The sequence below is a fragment of the Dromaius novaehollandiae genome, chromosome Z (genome assembly GCF_036370855.1).
Source record: "Dromaius novaehollandiae isolate bDroNov1 chromosome Z, bDroNov1.hap1, whole genome shotgun sequence".
In the NCBI taxonomy this organism is placed as follows: Eukaryota; Metazoa; Chordata; class Aves; order Casuariiformes; family Dromaiidae; genus Dromaius; species Dromaius novaehollandiae.
The window spans coordinates 17,006,066-17,023,085 of record NC_088132.1 but is presented as its reverse complement, the minus strand read 5'-3'; the positions used below and the strand labels follow the sequence as shown (position 1 = coordinate 17,023,085).

Genomic DNA, 17,020 nt, shown 5'->3' with positions numbered 1-17,020 from the left:
TTAAGTTAAACAGTACTTTTAATCATGATAGTCAGCTTCTATCCATGTACTTTTAACAAAATTCAGCAATCACTCAACCAAAGCTCAAAGCTGTCTAAGAAATGGAGCTTTACAGTACCAAGACCAAGATGCTCCCAGTTAGACCAATCTGATAGACACGGTCAAAAACAAATGACCTATATATATAGTATACATATATACACACACACACACACACACACACACAAAAGTGTTTGCACAGTGATCCAACCTTTCTACATTGCAATCCAGCTGCCTATTTGGGGGATAACAATCAAAAATTCCACAAAATCATGACAACAACCCTTCTCCTCCATGAGTGTGACAGCAGTTTATTGGACAAGTTTGTCCATCCGCTACAGGTTTCCAGTCACATTTACAGAGGCAGAGGTATAGATGGTATAGATACCATAATCTGGATCTGCCAGACGACCTTCATCACCTAAGCATTTTTCCTTACAGTATGTGCATCTACAGCAAGAAGCATAGTTGTATTTTAAAGACCAAAAATCAAGGCAATATTTAAACCGCACGGCATATTAATGTAGCAATATCGAATCAAAATTTTTATACTATCTTTTGTTTCAATATTAAGGTAGATTGCACTTCCATCTGAAATTCTATTTCTATTGCAAATTTCAGTATTAACTGACATGGCTCAGATAAGTAGTCTCCCTACAGACGGACATCTTTCCCTAGTTTTTGTTGGGAACAATGGAACAATTTACACAACCTGGATTTTGATTATCAGAGCTCTAAATAGCCAAAGCAAATCAGGAGTTTAGGTATGACTACAAAAATCCTTCTACCTTTTCTGTAATTAAAACAAAGAACTCTAATGATAAAATTTAGTACAGTTGGAAGCTTAGTTTTAGGAAACAGAACATATGGCTTGGAAAAGATTCCTTTAAAACAAATTCTGAGATATGTCACTATGAGAAGAGGTGGACCTAGTTACAGCTGAAAGCTAGAAATAGTACATATGATACTCTGTACCTGGAGAATCTACCTCTTATTACCTCCTCTTGTAACTAGCAATGGGAAGTCAGTTGCAGTGACAGGAACACAACTTCAGAACTGTAATGAGGTTCTGAGGTGATATAAAATTAAAGGTCAAATCTACTTCCAACCATGCTCTCCCATGGAGCCAACTACTAGCCATGAAACAATCTAGTTCAAATTATGGTACAAAATCCAGTATTGCTCTCATGTTACCTCTTAAGCAGTTGGTACTTTTTACATTTATTTTTAGATCAGCTCAATTAAAGTGGTAAGCCAACTGAGATATAGAGAGCAGGTAAAAAAAACCCTTAATTGCAGAACGTGCACCAAAAACATTAAAGGAATTATACCTCCGCAGTGAATCTACTTGACATTGGTGTAATGAAACCAACTCTTCCATCATTAAAAACAACAGCAAACCCATCAAGTGTGGCACAGTACTCCATATCCCTGATGTGGACATCTTCAAAGCCTAAAAATGAACCTGCTGAGAAAACATTAATAATTTTAAGATATATCAACACAGTGACACCACAAGCCAACAGAGATTTCAGTTCTTTACTTATTACTTCAGAGCAATAATTAATTTCAACAGGCAATTTATCCACATTTATAAAAGAGACATTATTCTCTTCTCTGCTTGAGAAAAGACAACATCATGTTTAAATTAGAGGGTATTTCTCCAATTTCAATCATCGTAAGTTAAAACAAACAAATAAAAAACCCCTACCTCTAGAAGACTGCAGGTCCACAGAAAATGGGACTGTACATAGGTTGATGGCCTTCCTTCCATTGGTCATGCCATCCCAGTGAATAAGATGGAGAAATCCATCAGCAGTAGCAACAAGTAGATCCTCTAACATAGACTGCAAACTAACAAATGCATTTGTCATTCTCTAAAAATTTGCAGCTTAAATCAATATCACAGAAATATCAACTAATGTAAACAACCACTACATTGCTGCACTTTGTTTAAGCAGCTATATCAGCAAATTACATGAAATAAGTTATGAACTAAGTGCAGAAGCCCTCTAGACAGTAAAGGTACCAAGCTCATAAAATACGGGTGTGGGTGGGTACGCTTCTTCTCCCTCGAGAATCAGAGTTTGTGAATAGGTCTGTATTGTTACAGTAATTAACCGGTATATGAACTGCTAAAGGTCATTTTATTTATTTATTTATTTTTACTAAACATAATACATTGCTACTAACAATCAATTATTCACCCATCCTAGAAGATTAACAATATTGCCTTGCTATAAAGAATTTCAAAACACTTTCTAACCTACAGTCTAAGCTTATTAAGGGGTTTCTCCTGTAGTCCTTCCCAAAAGATCTCAAAAATTCAAAACACTGCTGATCTATTTGCATGCAAATAACAACCAGCATCTTCTCATTATTTACTGCATTTCTTCCAACACCCCTTTTCTCTATGGGGCCTGTTCCCAAACTGCAGTTTGTTCTCTTTCCCCCACCCCACAACCTCCCAATCCTATACAGGTTCATCAACTTTTCGTTCATGCTCATTCAGCACATTAAACGTTTATTTACAGGGAAGGCATTCACCACAAAAAATTTGAACAGAACATTACCCTAAAACAAACTGGTAAACCTAAGCAGATGGCAGGTGAGGTGCTGGAATTCTGTCCATAGTTTTGCTCTAATGTACATGTGTTCACAAAATCCTTAATTCACATATTGAGTCAGAAGCCACACACACATTACTGAAAGTAAGTGCAATATACACCTCTAAAGCCAAAAATATCAGTATAGACAAGTCAAGAAAAAAAATAATGCCTACTTTCTATATACTACTTCCCCAACAGCAATTTACATTTTTACCTTCTTAGAGTTACTAGAAGGTTTTTTCCTTTGGCTTTCTGTTTACCTTTTTAATAAGCGTGTGCTATAAGCAGAAAAAGTCTTAGCATATGATTAGTGAGCACACCTTGTGATAGATGCTTGCAAGTCCAGCACTTTCTTCATTTCTAGATTTAATGAAGGAGCACATTGTTCTTCCTTATAATGTGGGGTCCCCTTCACATGTGGGCTTCCTCTAAAAGAAAAGGGAAGTATTAAAACTGAAACAAGATGTGTCTCAAAAGAAGTAACAGCTATTGACTCACACAGGAAAGAAAACAATAGGAAATGTATACCACAAATTCTCAATTCTCCACACATTTAATCAATTTTAGAAATGTAGTGATTCCACTTCTCATGAAGATAAACAGAGAACATCTCCAATTCACAGTCTGCCAAAACGCACTACAGATATTTTAGACTATTTATGTGCCTTCAGTTCCTTTTGCAAGATTGTTTATACTATTAAATCTGCACACATATCCCAACAGGTAGACACTTATTACAGTAATCCAAGTGAATATTTCCTCATTAACAATAAACTTAAGACCTATGAAAAGAAAAGACATGGCCAGCCATGGATCTTCTTCCTCTAAACACATCATCAACCACATCAACTTTGAGATGCAGAAAGCTTCCAATTTATATTTCCCTCATTTTAAATTTCACATGCCATTCTCTCATAAAATACAATTATTTAAACCTCAGTACAGCATCACCAAATAATTCCATAAATGTCTAGGTTATCAGAGGCTTGTTTAACAATAATATTTTTAGAAAAGTGACTTACAATCATAAGTACTGAAATATCATGTCATCCAGTGCAGAACACAGCACTACACCAATCAGCAAAGCTAGATTTGCATGAAAAAGGCATTGTAGACAAATTAGAGTTAAATCTGGTCTAGCTTCATCAGTAACAATAGATATGTACACAAATTCATGTCATCATTACCTGGATTCCAACTGACAAAACTTTATTTTACAGCACAACAGCCAAAGCAATTGCTTAAGATAGAGCAGAGACTAGGGCAGCTACAGTTTTAGGTAAGTTTGACATCACAAGGATACCTCAATCTCCTTCCTGCCTTGACTGATCTGTTTATAGGACAGTACTTTAACTCCATTATTATTTTATAGCAAGACATAATTCATATCAATTGTTCCCTGATGGAAACCACACCTTTTACACAGCAAAGATAAAGATATTTGCTAGCTAAGACAAGACCACAGTGACCCATTTGATACGCTAGAGTTAGCAGAAGGAGCTAGAACGTCTTTCCAGAACAAAACCATGGTGACCATGAGGATTTTAGTTAAAATGAGAACAATTAATGTAAGGTTAGTTAATCTACGGCCCATAAATATTACATTCATATAAACATAAAATTATTAAATGCTTGTTTTGCATTTCAAAAGCGAATTAATTACAAAATGCAGCCAGCTTGGCAAAAGACAGGCTTTTATGGAGACTAGCTATCAGGGAGTGACAGGAGGACTGAGATATAATAAGAAAAGCTGACTAGTTAAGAATAACATTGTTTTTTCTTAAATTGTAAATGAAACTGCATTTCTTGACGTCCATGAGGACAAATCCACCTGATTTGGCCTGGCACCTTTTAGAGTCAAGGATTTCATACTGAACAAAAAGCTATACTACACAGGATTAATTCCTTCAGATTTCCATGTCATTATCTGCAATCCATCACCCTAGGGGAAGGAGAAGGGGGCAGAAAAATACTACTGCCGCTCCTTCTGCCCCTCAAAAGGTGTTTGGAGACACAGCTTTCAGGCTATGGATGCATAGATGCTTCTTTGGTCCAGTAGCATGGGATGAGCTTAAAGGGTAAAGGAGGTGAAATAAAATGGAAGCTGTAGATAATAATATACTCCCAAGCAAGACAAAATGTCTACAGGTTATCAAGGCTAGAAGCAGTGGTATAACTGAATCAACTATAGCAACTAAAATTGAAGGAAAATGGTTGAATAAATATTAGTTATGTTAGTATAAATGTTACTGTTATGTGTACATAACACAACATACAATATGGTTCTTATAACTGACTGAGGTATACAACCAAGTAAAAATACAGCATTTCTAAAGAGTACAAAGTATAAAGCCAGAATAGGAACATACAGTTCAAAAGACATCTTTTGCTGGAAGAGAAACTACAGTCTCCATGTGGGCAGGGGTTTGTTTGTTTGATTTTAAAATCAAAGGTGTTTTTTTAAAAAAGTATGCAAGAGTATTTTCAACTGTACTTGCTAATTTCAGCTAATTTATTACCAGTTGCAGGGTATATTTTTTCCTTGGAGGCATTATTTTCACAATAAAAATTCAGATTGTCAGTATTTCAATACATTCGCTATGATGATGATAAAGTCTCCTTATCAAAAGAAACTTACTATTGGCAGAGGCAATCAAAACTACACCATGTTCACAAATGGTCCACATTTTCATTAGTCAGCTACAAGTTACTTTGACCTTTCAACCAAGAACGTGTACTGTTGATAGAAACAGGAAAGGATGTTTGGTCTGTGTTGCCACATCAGCATCTGCTACACTTGGATCCAAATTTTAAGTAACTCAGCTTTGCACAAGAATTGAAAGGAATGAGCACACTGCAAAGACTAAACTTAATGTGTGAAACAAGCAGTACTATTTCAATTCTACCTGCATTTCAATACACATGTAAAAACACCTTCATGAAGTGAATGAGTTTCTGGTTTAAAGAATGGAGATAAAATTATAAGTCAAAGATTCAAAGGTCTATTGTCTGGTCTTTTGTTTTCGGAGTTCCGGCGTTAATTTACATGAATAACTGAAGGCCTGTACACAGCAAAATTCCATGTTCAGGTATTTTATTCATTAATTTTAAAGATATTAGCCTTATCTGCTGATGTAACTAAAAGTTCAAAAAAGTTTCTTAACACTCAGAATTCAGAAAAACTTCCCACTGCATGTCTGATCTAAAAACATCCCAAACAAGAAAAAAAAAGAGGTATGTCAGAGTATTTTTAATGGTAAAATGCAAGTTTTTAAGGGAAGTTTCAGATTTTCTTAAACTGTCCATTTAGGTGGAGTTCTTAATCACAAGGTTCATTCTCTGTTCTCTGTTTCACATGTCATAGATGATGTGCTTATTCACAAAAAACAGAGCCCTATATGGTTTAAGAAAATGCCTTGCAAAGGCTGAAAATCTACGTAACTGAATCTTATGAATTATCTTTTAAATAAGGTTTAAGAAAAATGGTATACAATTCTATGCCTTCCTTTCCAAAACTCTGATTTTCTAAGCTTTTCCTATATTGACCCCTCTCCAGCTGTTCAGTTCTAGCACTTATTTCCCCAAAAGGAAAGAGAAACTCATGTAAAGGTGAATTTCTAAAATTCCCGCATGAAACCATAATTTGTTTTATTTAGAAGGGGAATAACTGGCTCTCTAGGACTTTGATTCTGTTAAAAGAAAAAAACATAAGCTCAAAGATGCAAGACACAAGTATGAGAAAACTGAGAACAGTATTTAAAAAAAAATTAGGTACCCTAACTATAAAAAAGCGAAAGCACTATGCAAAATTATAGTCAGCCAGCCTCCCCTGAATCTGATGGGTGAAGGAGAAATAGGGAAGCATTTTTTGGACTTTGTTGTTTGGGGAGGTCCAGGGAGAACACAGTACGCAAGCAAGCTGGGTGTTCCAGCAGCACAGCGCTGCACTTACGTCTTCCACTGCATAAGCAGTGGTTAAATGATACGGTATGATCCGCAAAATTTGCTCAGAAACATCACCACCACACCTAGTCACTGCTAGAAGCAACCAAGAAATATTTAGAAAGAATGTTAATTCCAGCAGAAACAGGAATACTTCCAATACTTTCTTTCAATTCATCAATGATTACGACATTTATAGAGTTCCCTGAATTGTCCTTCAAAGTACCATACAGATGTCTTCTCTATTAAAATTGGCTGGAAAATATGTATCACACATATCTGAAGTCTTCTAATGTCTGAGTTTATCCTTTTCTTCCTATGGAAATATATGTTATTTCCTTCAAACCCAATCAGATTTGTGTTTTTCGACCTAGAAGAGTTTGTTTCCCTAAACAGGCAGAAATTAAGATAAAAGATTTTTTTTAATTTATAAACATAAATTCATTTAATTTAACTCCTGTTGTTACTAGCAAGCCACCCTGGCCCACAGTGCTCCACAGCCAGGGAAAGGCATAGGGTTCAAACCTCTCACTGGAAGAGCCAGACAGTACTGCTTTAGAAGCTGATCAGTAAAGGATGTACTTATGGACTTCTTTAATTTGTGACCAAGAACAACACAACACTTTTTTTAGTCTGACTGTTCTAAAGAAGTTTCCAGTTTTTCAAAACAAGGTTCACTTTTTTTTCCTGTTTACTGGTGGGGCTCTGTATTTGGAGGTAGAGATAACAAATATAGATATAAGTTTCCACTTTACTACCTGGAGTAATCAGAGTAATACAAGAAGCTGTTTAATGATTTTGTTTGATGTTTCTGAAACTGCCAGATTGTTCTGGTATCAGTTTATGGCTTTACCATCAGGATGTAGCCAAGAGCCTAATTACTATCAAAAGCGTGGCAGCACAAAGGTATGTGATGAATACAGTATTTTCTACTTTCAGAGATTAAAGTACCTGAGAAATTGAACATGATCTTCCCTACAAAAAGAGGAAACAGGACCTTAAGTATGTGGGATTATAGTGTATCATACCAAACAAAGGTTTCAGTAGACAAAAGAAGGCACTTAAACTTACATCATGAAGGCTGGGCAGAAGGCAACACATAATAAAATTATTAGTTATGGGTCCATACCCAAAAGAAATCCTAGAATATCTGCATATTACATAATTTTAAAACCATGATTACAGTTATGGCTGGATAATAGTTTAGAGAAGTTCATAGATGCTCTCATGGTCAACAAATGTTATGTTTCCAAAAAAAGTCAATGTGTCTAAATATCAGATATAATAAAAAAATCCAAGCCAATAGCATCAGTTCCCACAAGTCAAATCACAGCTGCCGGAAAAGTAATGGTGACATTTTACTGAAAAATACACAAAAAAACCCCACTCCAGACCAGTTGCTTAGGAAGTAGCTTTGGAACAAATAAGTGAAATCAACAAGACTAAATATTTTTATACCACTTTGGCACTATAAAGTTCACAATTGTTGCTGCTGAAATGGTTCCTTCAATAGTGCTTTTGGCAAAAAGCAGCTTGATGTTTGTGCTATTAGGAGCTTTGCATATGACATGAGAAAGAGAGGGCAAACAACATTTACAAATGAATTTATACCATGAATTAGTCACATGGGTTGCTCCCCCTGAAGTCGCAACAGCAGAAAATGAGCAACATTGATTATTATTGTATTAACACAATTAGACAATGATTATTAATTGTTCAAGGGTTCGTGCCAAGACTTCAGTTAGTGTATTGTCTGTACAGCTATTACTTTTTTGTAAGCCAGATTTAAATGGACTGCATTGTCATCTCTAAATGCATAATCCTTCAATAATAATACTTTATGAACAATTTTGACACAAGTAGAACAACTTGCTCCATGAGCTGTGCTTTCATAGATAGCGTCTTCTGTCTCCTAAACCTGCATCTCCCACCAGATACTGTAACCAGCCATCAGAAGAAATGTGGCATGCATAATCCAGATATATAGATATCTAGTATCTCTCTCTCTCTGTCTCTCTCTCTCTCTCTATATATATATATCCCTACAAACCCAGAATTGCAACAGCTGGACAATCAAAAATTTAACTAAAAGAGAGCCTACGGAACCAATTATAAAAGCTCCAGAATGGGTAAGAGTTTTAAAAAGTGATTCTTAGCACAGTTTTTCCTAACAAAGGGTATACATCTGAATAACAATAGCTTTATGTGGTTTGAGGATAGAAATAATTAGCTAGCATACTAATCAACTATTCATTTTTAAAAGTTAAATTGTTTACCAAACTATTATATTCCGGTTTCAAAGATCTCTTGATGAAATACTAAATATCCTGAAACCACATAATGGGCTAGTAAAGCACCATAATGATTAACAAAAATTTTATAACTAATCTCGTTTTACATATACATCTGACCAATGCCAAAAACAACTTACTGGAAAAAACACACTGTTAAAGTTTAGTCTAAATACAATCCCCAACAAAAATGCTTTAATATGTTAATTAACTGTACACCTAATCAGTTGCCCTTGCATAGGTGCTTACAGTACAGAGAAGCCTCTACTGTAAGGGTGCTATAGATCTCATCACTGTGAAACAGAGGAATATCTGTACAAATTCCTTTGGGAACATTTCCAGAAAAATACTGTCATACCTTGCCACAGCTTATGAAGTTACAAATTTGCATGCATATATACCACTTTTATACTGTGTAGAGTTAGGGGCTATCTCACCATACATATATTTCTTCATATTTTAATTTTGCTTTTTTTGTTTTGTTTTTAATATGGTGGTAAAAACAGACTGAATTAACTGAAGCAGGACTCTCTGTTTATGTTCACTTAAGGAAAAGTATCTCAGAATGTGGGCTAGTGGCCAACAGTGAAACTGTTCCAAGTCTGCTCTGAACTGGAACAAAGTTTCTAAGAGCTGGAAAAAAAATGCAGAATATTCTGGCTCAATCTGAAAGCCAATTACTACTTTTTTCCCTGATTTTATTCTAACAAATTAAGCAGGATAGGTTAGGTTTTTCACTGAGCACTCAACTCCAAGAATGGACTAGCAATTCCTAGCTAAATTACGACATAGACAAAAATATTTCCTCCATTAATAACTTTCCTAAAATATTACAATTTGACAAAAAAGTTATCAAGCAGCTCCAGGAGACATCCCAAAAGCTTCCTTTCTTCTTTGGAAACATATTCCAAGTTGATGGCAGAATACTGTTCTTATGATACAAGCATTAATTTTACCACATTATTCTTACTTTACATTTTATGTGCATAATACTGAACAGTTCCTTAACGTTCACCCTATCTACTTTAGTACATTTGAAACTGATCACAAGCCTCAAAAGACATAAGATGCTTATACATATTTAAAAAAAGCTTCTCATTCAGTCATCTTAAAGTATTTCATGCAGCCTCAGTTTCATAAAAGCTATGCCCTCAGATATTGATAAAACAAATGAAAAAGGTTTTGTGGGCTCCAGCAGCAAGCTTTGTTAATCTTTATGCCCAGCACTTCCATTAAAACAATGGATTTCAGAATATAAAGATCATTACAATAGGTTGTTGTGAAAAGCAGGAAGTCATGCCTAATGAGCATTTTTTGAACAGGAAATCAGTTTTCCTAGTCTCCAATTCTACCTGTTTCTACACAAACAATAGCAGGGGAGAGAAGTCCTCCAACCTCCAACAGACATGCTGTAATGCATATATAGTTATAATCAGCCAAAGCGTTCCTAATACTTCTCACAACCTCCCATGCAGCTTAATTGTTTTTCTGAGACAAAAAAAATTACAAGAAATTAGTAGACAGGGACATAGCATCACCATTAAGCAAAACTTGAAGCTGTTCAGAATTTTTGAAACCTAGAAAGAGTCAGAACATTTAGAAACACTGCCACAAGTGTGTCCATTAGGCAAAAAAAAGTGAAGATATTCTACAGTATCTCTTAATCTTCTGGTGTGCTGCAGTGGTCAAAGAGAAGAGTTGTAGCCAAAAATCCTCTTCTACCTCAGACACACAAGGTGCGTACACCCACAATTGAAACCTGTTGTCCATCCATTTCATTGCTTATACTGACTCGTCTCCAAAAGCTTGTGAGACACTGCCCAGTATCATATTGATAATAAAAGGACAGAAAACCCTCAGAAGTTGAAACCATGCAATATACCAAAAGCTTCACATCTTTAGAAGCAAGAGTTTAGAAGACTTCTTCCATAACACAGAAAGCCACTTTAAAATATGACACTAGCCAGCCATAATACGTAGAACTGTCCTTTGTATGCCACGGAAGGAGAGGGAGGTCCTGCCACTTGTTTCTTTTCTCTCCTTGCCTCCCCTATCACTCATAAGCTTAAGAATCTGCTCATTTGACACTTGCAAAGAGGGAGAAGGAAAAGGAGCCTGTTTAGTTTCACCATCAGATCAGCAGCCTGATTTGACTCAAGGCACAGCTGCACGGTCACTATTGCCAACATGCAGAAAGAGGCCAAGAACATGCTGCTACAGTGGGAGAACACAGTAATACGACTCCTTTCAAGCACAATATTAAACCAAGTATGAGGCCACTCACTGATTTTCAGTGGTCTCAAAGTTAACCAAATTCCTACAATATTGTTCAGTCCACTAGAAATAAAATCCAAGTACTCCCTCTTTGGAAAATAAACACATCCCAGAAGAAAGTTCAAGTTTCAGATCTAGGATTTGGGAGTTTTTATTTGGTTTTGTTTTAATATTTGATCCTTAAAGGAAAAACTATAAAGCTGAATTAATGAAATTGTCTGCAGTCAGAGCCCTGCAGCCTAAAAAAAACTTCATGCAATCATAATAGCTTGTAGAATAATTTGAGGTTAATCCAATTAATTCACAGACAAATCCTATTAGGTTTGTATCTTTCTTGTGATCTAACACAAGCCAAATAGTAGTAATTTTGTGCAAGTTTGCAAACTTGAGGGCTAAATATAGGCCAACAAGCAATGCCAATAAGTTCAGTGAGATCATTTATCTTCTTAAGCATATGCACTAGTGTTAGGAGATTGTGAGCAACCTATCATAACCACCCTAGGGACAAACACCTTCTCTTATATAGCCACTGAATTAGCATTATTATCCTTTTGGGCTACATAAATATCTCTAAATCCTCACCCTTCAACATAAAGCCCAGCTAACAGAAAGACATCTTTCATAATATAAGCCTGTAGCTTGACAACACAAATCAATCAATATTTTCTATAAAGGTGGACCAATTACTCACCGTTTGATGAAAGTTTATTTTTAAAGCCTCCTACATGCAAACTGAAAACAAGTTAGCCTGTTTTAACCCTTACTGCAATTTTATACATATTTCCATATATTTTCAGATTTTACAAATAAAAGAACAATTAAAAATACAATCCTAACAGAACAAGAGTAACATACCATCAATTCCTGTTTAGTCTTGTATATTACGTACAGCTGAAGATAAACTATCCTGTTATTCACTTCAACAGGTTTTTAGCAGGTTATGCTTCTCTGCTCCCTCTCTCTCTTTTTATTTATTTATTTTTTTAAAGGCAGCAAGTTAGACATAAAAAGTCAGTTTGAAGGATGCTGTTCGGGTCTCACAAGAGGCAAGTCATTGGTATTGTTGTATTATGCTTTCCAATTAATTAATTAAATTCCACTTAATTCCAGAGCTTTGAGGGCTATTTCAGAGGCAAAAAGATGCATAATGATAATGACGCACATGTGCACATAATCTTCTACTTAATAAAGCAGAAATGCATTTGGAAATCATTTAATACCTGCCAAGTCATTTTTCCTTAAAAGCACTTGTAACAGAATTACGTGATTGAAAAAAATCCAGGTCTTCATGAGCATTCAATTTTTCAGTGTTCATGGTTTAACAGTTACGGTTTAAAACAGGAATGTTCTGCTCTTACATGACATCATACGTTATCCAGTAACACTCACAGCTGTCCACTTGGAAACATCACTCCATCCACTCTACTTTATTTTGTTTTAAGAATACTAAAAAGAACTTAAAATTAAATTGACTAGCATTATCACAATATTGCAGGTATATAATTTAGCTTCTGGTTTACAGGACAAAAAATTTACTTAACATGAGATCTCATGTATTTCAGACAAAAAATTCAAAAAATATTCAAATACAATTTTGAATGGCTAACACTTGAAAAAAGAAAAACTGCATCCCTAAAACAAGGGCTCGGATATGAATTCTTAACTGCCCAGTGAAATTCTTGCTGGCTTCTTGGTATTATGCTTTATTTTTCAGAATTCGCCTGAAACAAGCCACATCATGGTTTCAAATGTCAAGTTTCAGATATATTTAAAAAAGTAGTTTCTAGCCAATGAGAAATAAGTGTTTTACTATTGCCCTGGACAAATTTGATTCAAACAATGATTACAGATTCTGCCTAAACATAGACACACACACATGAACACACCCCTTAAGGTTTTAATTTCTCTCATAAGCAATTTATAATTTTGCCAAATTCTATTAAAAGCCAATCAGAAATACCTTCAATGTACAGCCACATTTAAAAAAATAAAAAGTATTCTCTGGTTCACAATAAGGAAAATAAGATGATCATGTCAACATAACACGATACAGTTAAAATACCTATACTTTTTACTGAAGATATTTCATATTCTTTCAAAAATATTTAGAATTTCTTCCCAACTTGTCTTAAAAGTCTCTAAATTACCAAAAAGTTGGGGTGAGGAGAGGAATCTATAAAAAGGATTTCACCCTATCAGTTCTTAAGAAACATGGTTTATTCAACTGAGCTACTCAAAAGCAACTATTAAAGCCTGAATACATGAATTAAACAGATTGCCTTATATCAGTTACAAAATAAGGCCATTATAACGCTGCTGTTGAGAGATTTTGCTGCTGACAAAGGGGAGTTAAGGAATCTTACCAGTGCACAGCACACCAATTAGACTCAAGTTCTCCTCTGAACTGACTTTAACTCAGAAGAATGATACTTCACATATCCATCAAGTCTTAAAACCTACTTTGAAAGAACAGTTTTTTTCTAATCATGAAATCCACTTAAGACTTGGCTAGTCATACTTTCTATATTGTAGGGAAGCAAAGAAAAATTTAAATACTTACTTGGGATACATAGGCTCATAAAGATACTTGTCTCTTGCTGATGGAATTTCAAAAAATAAGATGTATCCATTTGCAGTCTGAAACAGAAACACTGATAAAATATATATCTAATCTATCTTGGTATATAAAATTTATACAGACTTGTGATTTCTGTATGAGTCTCATTCATTGCAGACAAACATACACTCATATCAGTTTCAGATATATTAAAAACCTGTCCCTTGAAATTCATTGTTGATAAAATCCATACTACTCTTTAAAATCCACTGTACAGATTACTCAGTAGGGAGAAAACAGGAAAAACAGTTAAATGTATGTGCCCAGAGGAGATTTTATTCTGATTTACGTTGATTTAAATACATAAAAATAGACAGCTACCTCAGATAGTCAAAAACGTAGATACCTAATTTCCACTAAAAGAGAGAGTTAATACAAAAGGCATCTAATAAAGTATATCAGGCATTCAGAGCAAATTCAAACACTGACAGACACCACAGAGTGCACAGCAGCAAGGCACTGACTCTCAGTGTTAGTTACCCCAGTAGGCTTTAAAAAAATCCCAACATCACCCAGTATCATTAGGTACCACAACACCTTTAAAAACCTGTCTGTGTCTGGAAAAATTTTCATAATTCAAGCCCAAGTCATATTCTGTTATTCTGGAATAGTGACTTCAAATTATAACACTAACTGGAGAACAAATACCAATCACTTAGTTATCAGATGTTCCAGTCAGGACTAGAAGCTCACCCAGCATTTGTATAAATACAGGACAGCCAAGTGACCAATAAGGTTAGTTGTCCAAAATTAGGAGATACTAGTTTTTAAAAGCATGAGCTTATCCTTCAGATAAATTGGCAAATGCAATCCAGTTCAATAGCGTTTCTGTCCAAACATTTTAATAGGTGTTGGGCATGCACTCAAAGCACTATGAAGACAAGCAGCAGTGAAATGAATGGTTTCAAGTTGCTTTGTAGGGTTGGTTTCCCTTTCTTCCAATACAGGGAAACACTCTTGTTAGGTTAGTTCAGCAGTTTGGGGGGTGGGGAGACATTTTTCCCCCCTACTCAAACCTATTGCTTTATAATGAAAGAAATTTAGTGTTTCAGCTTCAAACAAGGTCCAGGAATGTATTTAAGAAAACATAATTCTCATTCAAAGCAAATATGTTTCTTGTGCAAGAATGAAATAGGTACAATAGTGTTGATCTTGAGACAGCCTGAAAATAAGTGGAAGCTTTTCCCTATGCAGTAAAATAATGTTCAGGTACTACATAGTAAAGAAACATACACTCATTTCTAACACCTTTACAGGTATTTTCCATTACATCATTAAATATTGAACCTGTAAGTTATCTTATACTGGAAGGAGAAGTAAAACAATACTGTGAAGTATCTTTATACTGATATTAAGATACAAAGGCCTTTCTGAACTCTATCCAAAGTAGAAGTTGCTATTGTCACAGGTTTGTTTCTAAGCAGAGCCTCAAATTCCATGAATAGTCATGTGAATTGTAAAAGTATTCTACCATGCACTTGCTGCAAACTGATCATATTCATTCAGCTGGGTTTCTACATGGCTTTAGAAATGTCTGCCTGACAAGGAAACTCACTAAAGTTAGCATCAGTGTCACCTGTTCCCTGATCACTCCCATCTCAGATTGTCATCAACATGGCATCTTCTTACAGATTGAAGTGTAACCATCAATTGCCTCAGAGCCAATTTCACTATATCGTTTCTCATATGCTATGATGTTTAATAACACTCCAATTTAGCTATGGGGATCGATGCAGAAGAGTAGACTATTAAAAGACTGACTGAAGCAGCGGAAGGATTCAGATCTCTTATATACTTTTCTACATTGAAGCACTTCGATCTAGTTCAAGTTCACAGATCCAAGTCACAAAAAAGGGAGAAAATATTTATTCTCTAGGAAAGAAAGTTCACTACATCTTTTATTTGGGGAGAAAAGCATCACTTAAGACCATCTTCCTCCTTAAGCCTCCAAAGCTGCCTTTCTCTCTATAACAAAAAAACTAAAGAAAGGTGGTGTTCAAGCAAACATAACATGTTTGAATATATAATTACACATAGGAGATGCTATGTAAGCATGAGAAACTTGAAGGATATCAGTAACCTCATGAAATTCAGTCCTTTGACAACCACTTGACCATTCTGAATTTTAGTTTGTGAAACTTAAGTTTACGAACTCAGACTTTAAGATATGGACATTTAGATTCCAACATCACCTGCCATAAAGAACACTAAGCTAAATAACACTAAGTAAACTAACACTAAATAACTTAACCAGCGGAAACTAAAGCTAGTCTGATTCTCAGCTGAAACGTAAGGTCTCTTGAGCAAATAGATGCCAGCACCACAGAGATAACATATTACACAAATTAATTCAATATAACAAACAATCTCTTCTGAACTACTTTAGACAGTTTACATACGATTATATGCTGCATTATAAAATAGAAGAATTCTTTAGTTATTTGTGATAAATCTTACAAAAGTCTTCTTTTTGCCTTTGCTGTTCAGTATTAGCATTTATGTTCTGAAGATATAATCTGACATTAACAGGAGTGGTTTCATCAGATCCTTTTAGGTATTTTGAACACTATAAACCTGCCACTCAGTGAAGTCTATTCCAGGATTACACATAAGAAAACTGGAGCACAGGAAGTTTAGATGATTTACATAGAGTCATGAAGACAATGGTAGAGACAGGAACTATCTCACAAATCATCTGAGGTATTTTCCACTAAGATAACAATGTCTGTGTGGTTAAAGGGCACTATACAAGGCACTACAGGCATCATTTCAAGTACAAAAGACTGTTTATATTAGGAGATAAAGTCACTGTACCAACAGATACAGCAGTTATTATTCAATTTGTAATTCCACATACCAACTTTTGATGAGGAATTTTAATGATTTCATTCTTCTCTTCTGCACTTTCTCACAAGAAAACCTTACACACAACAGCCTTGATTTAAAAAGCTACAAAAAGAAATATACCTAAATTAAATAAATCAAGATTAATCTCAAACATACCAACAGTCACCAAGGGCATCATTCCACATTCTGACTCCTAAAATCTCAACTACTCATACCTTTGCTGTGGGGATCTTGCTCTGCTGATTCATTTTTTAAATGCTGATGTGGAAATTGTTCACCTCGCTGCTGTAAGCACAGCACTAGCCATTGACCATCATCCCAAAGATTTTTTTTCCCCATATGTAAAACAAGATTTCGTCTACTCCTTTCAGACCCTTAACAGAAGTAAAAGTCTATGCATC

The 17,020-nt window shown here is 35.1% G+C and overlaps 1 protein-coding gene across 4 annotated transcripts in view; it reads right to left on the bottom strand.

Moving 5' to 3' along the window:
* Positions 1 to 17,020, bottom strand: part of RIC1 (RIC1 homolog, RAB6A GEF complex partner 1) — a 53,220-nt gene that overhangs the window by 22,382 nt on the left and 13,818 nt on the right. For 3 of the 4 annotated variants that reach the window (XM_026097463.2, XM_026097466.2, XM_026097465.2), the window contains exons 3-6: positions 13,716 to 13,792; positions 2,969 to 3,076; positions 1,751 to 1,893; positions 1,371 to 1,507 (exon numbers count right to left, since the gene is read on the bottom strand). In XM_026097463.2, coding sequence (XP_025953248.2) covers positions 1,371 to 1,507; positions 1,751 to 1,893; positions 2,969 to 3,076; positions 13,716 to 13,792 — 465 coding nt within the window. The remainder of the gene's footprint in view (positions 1 to 1,370; positions 1,508 to 1,750; positions 1,894 to 2,968; positions 3,077 to 13,715; positions 13,793 to 17,020) is intronic. The other variant, XM_026097464.2, reaches the window with a different exon arrangement.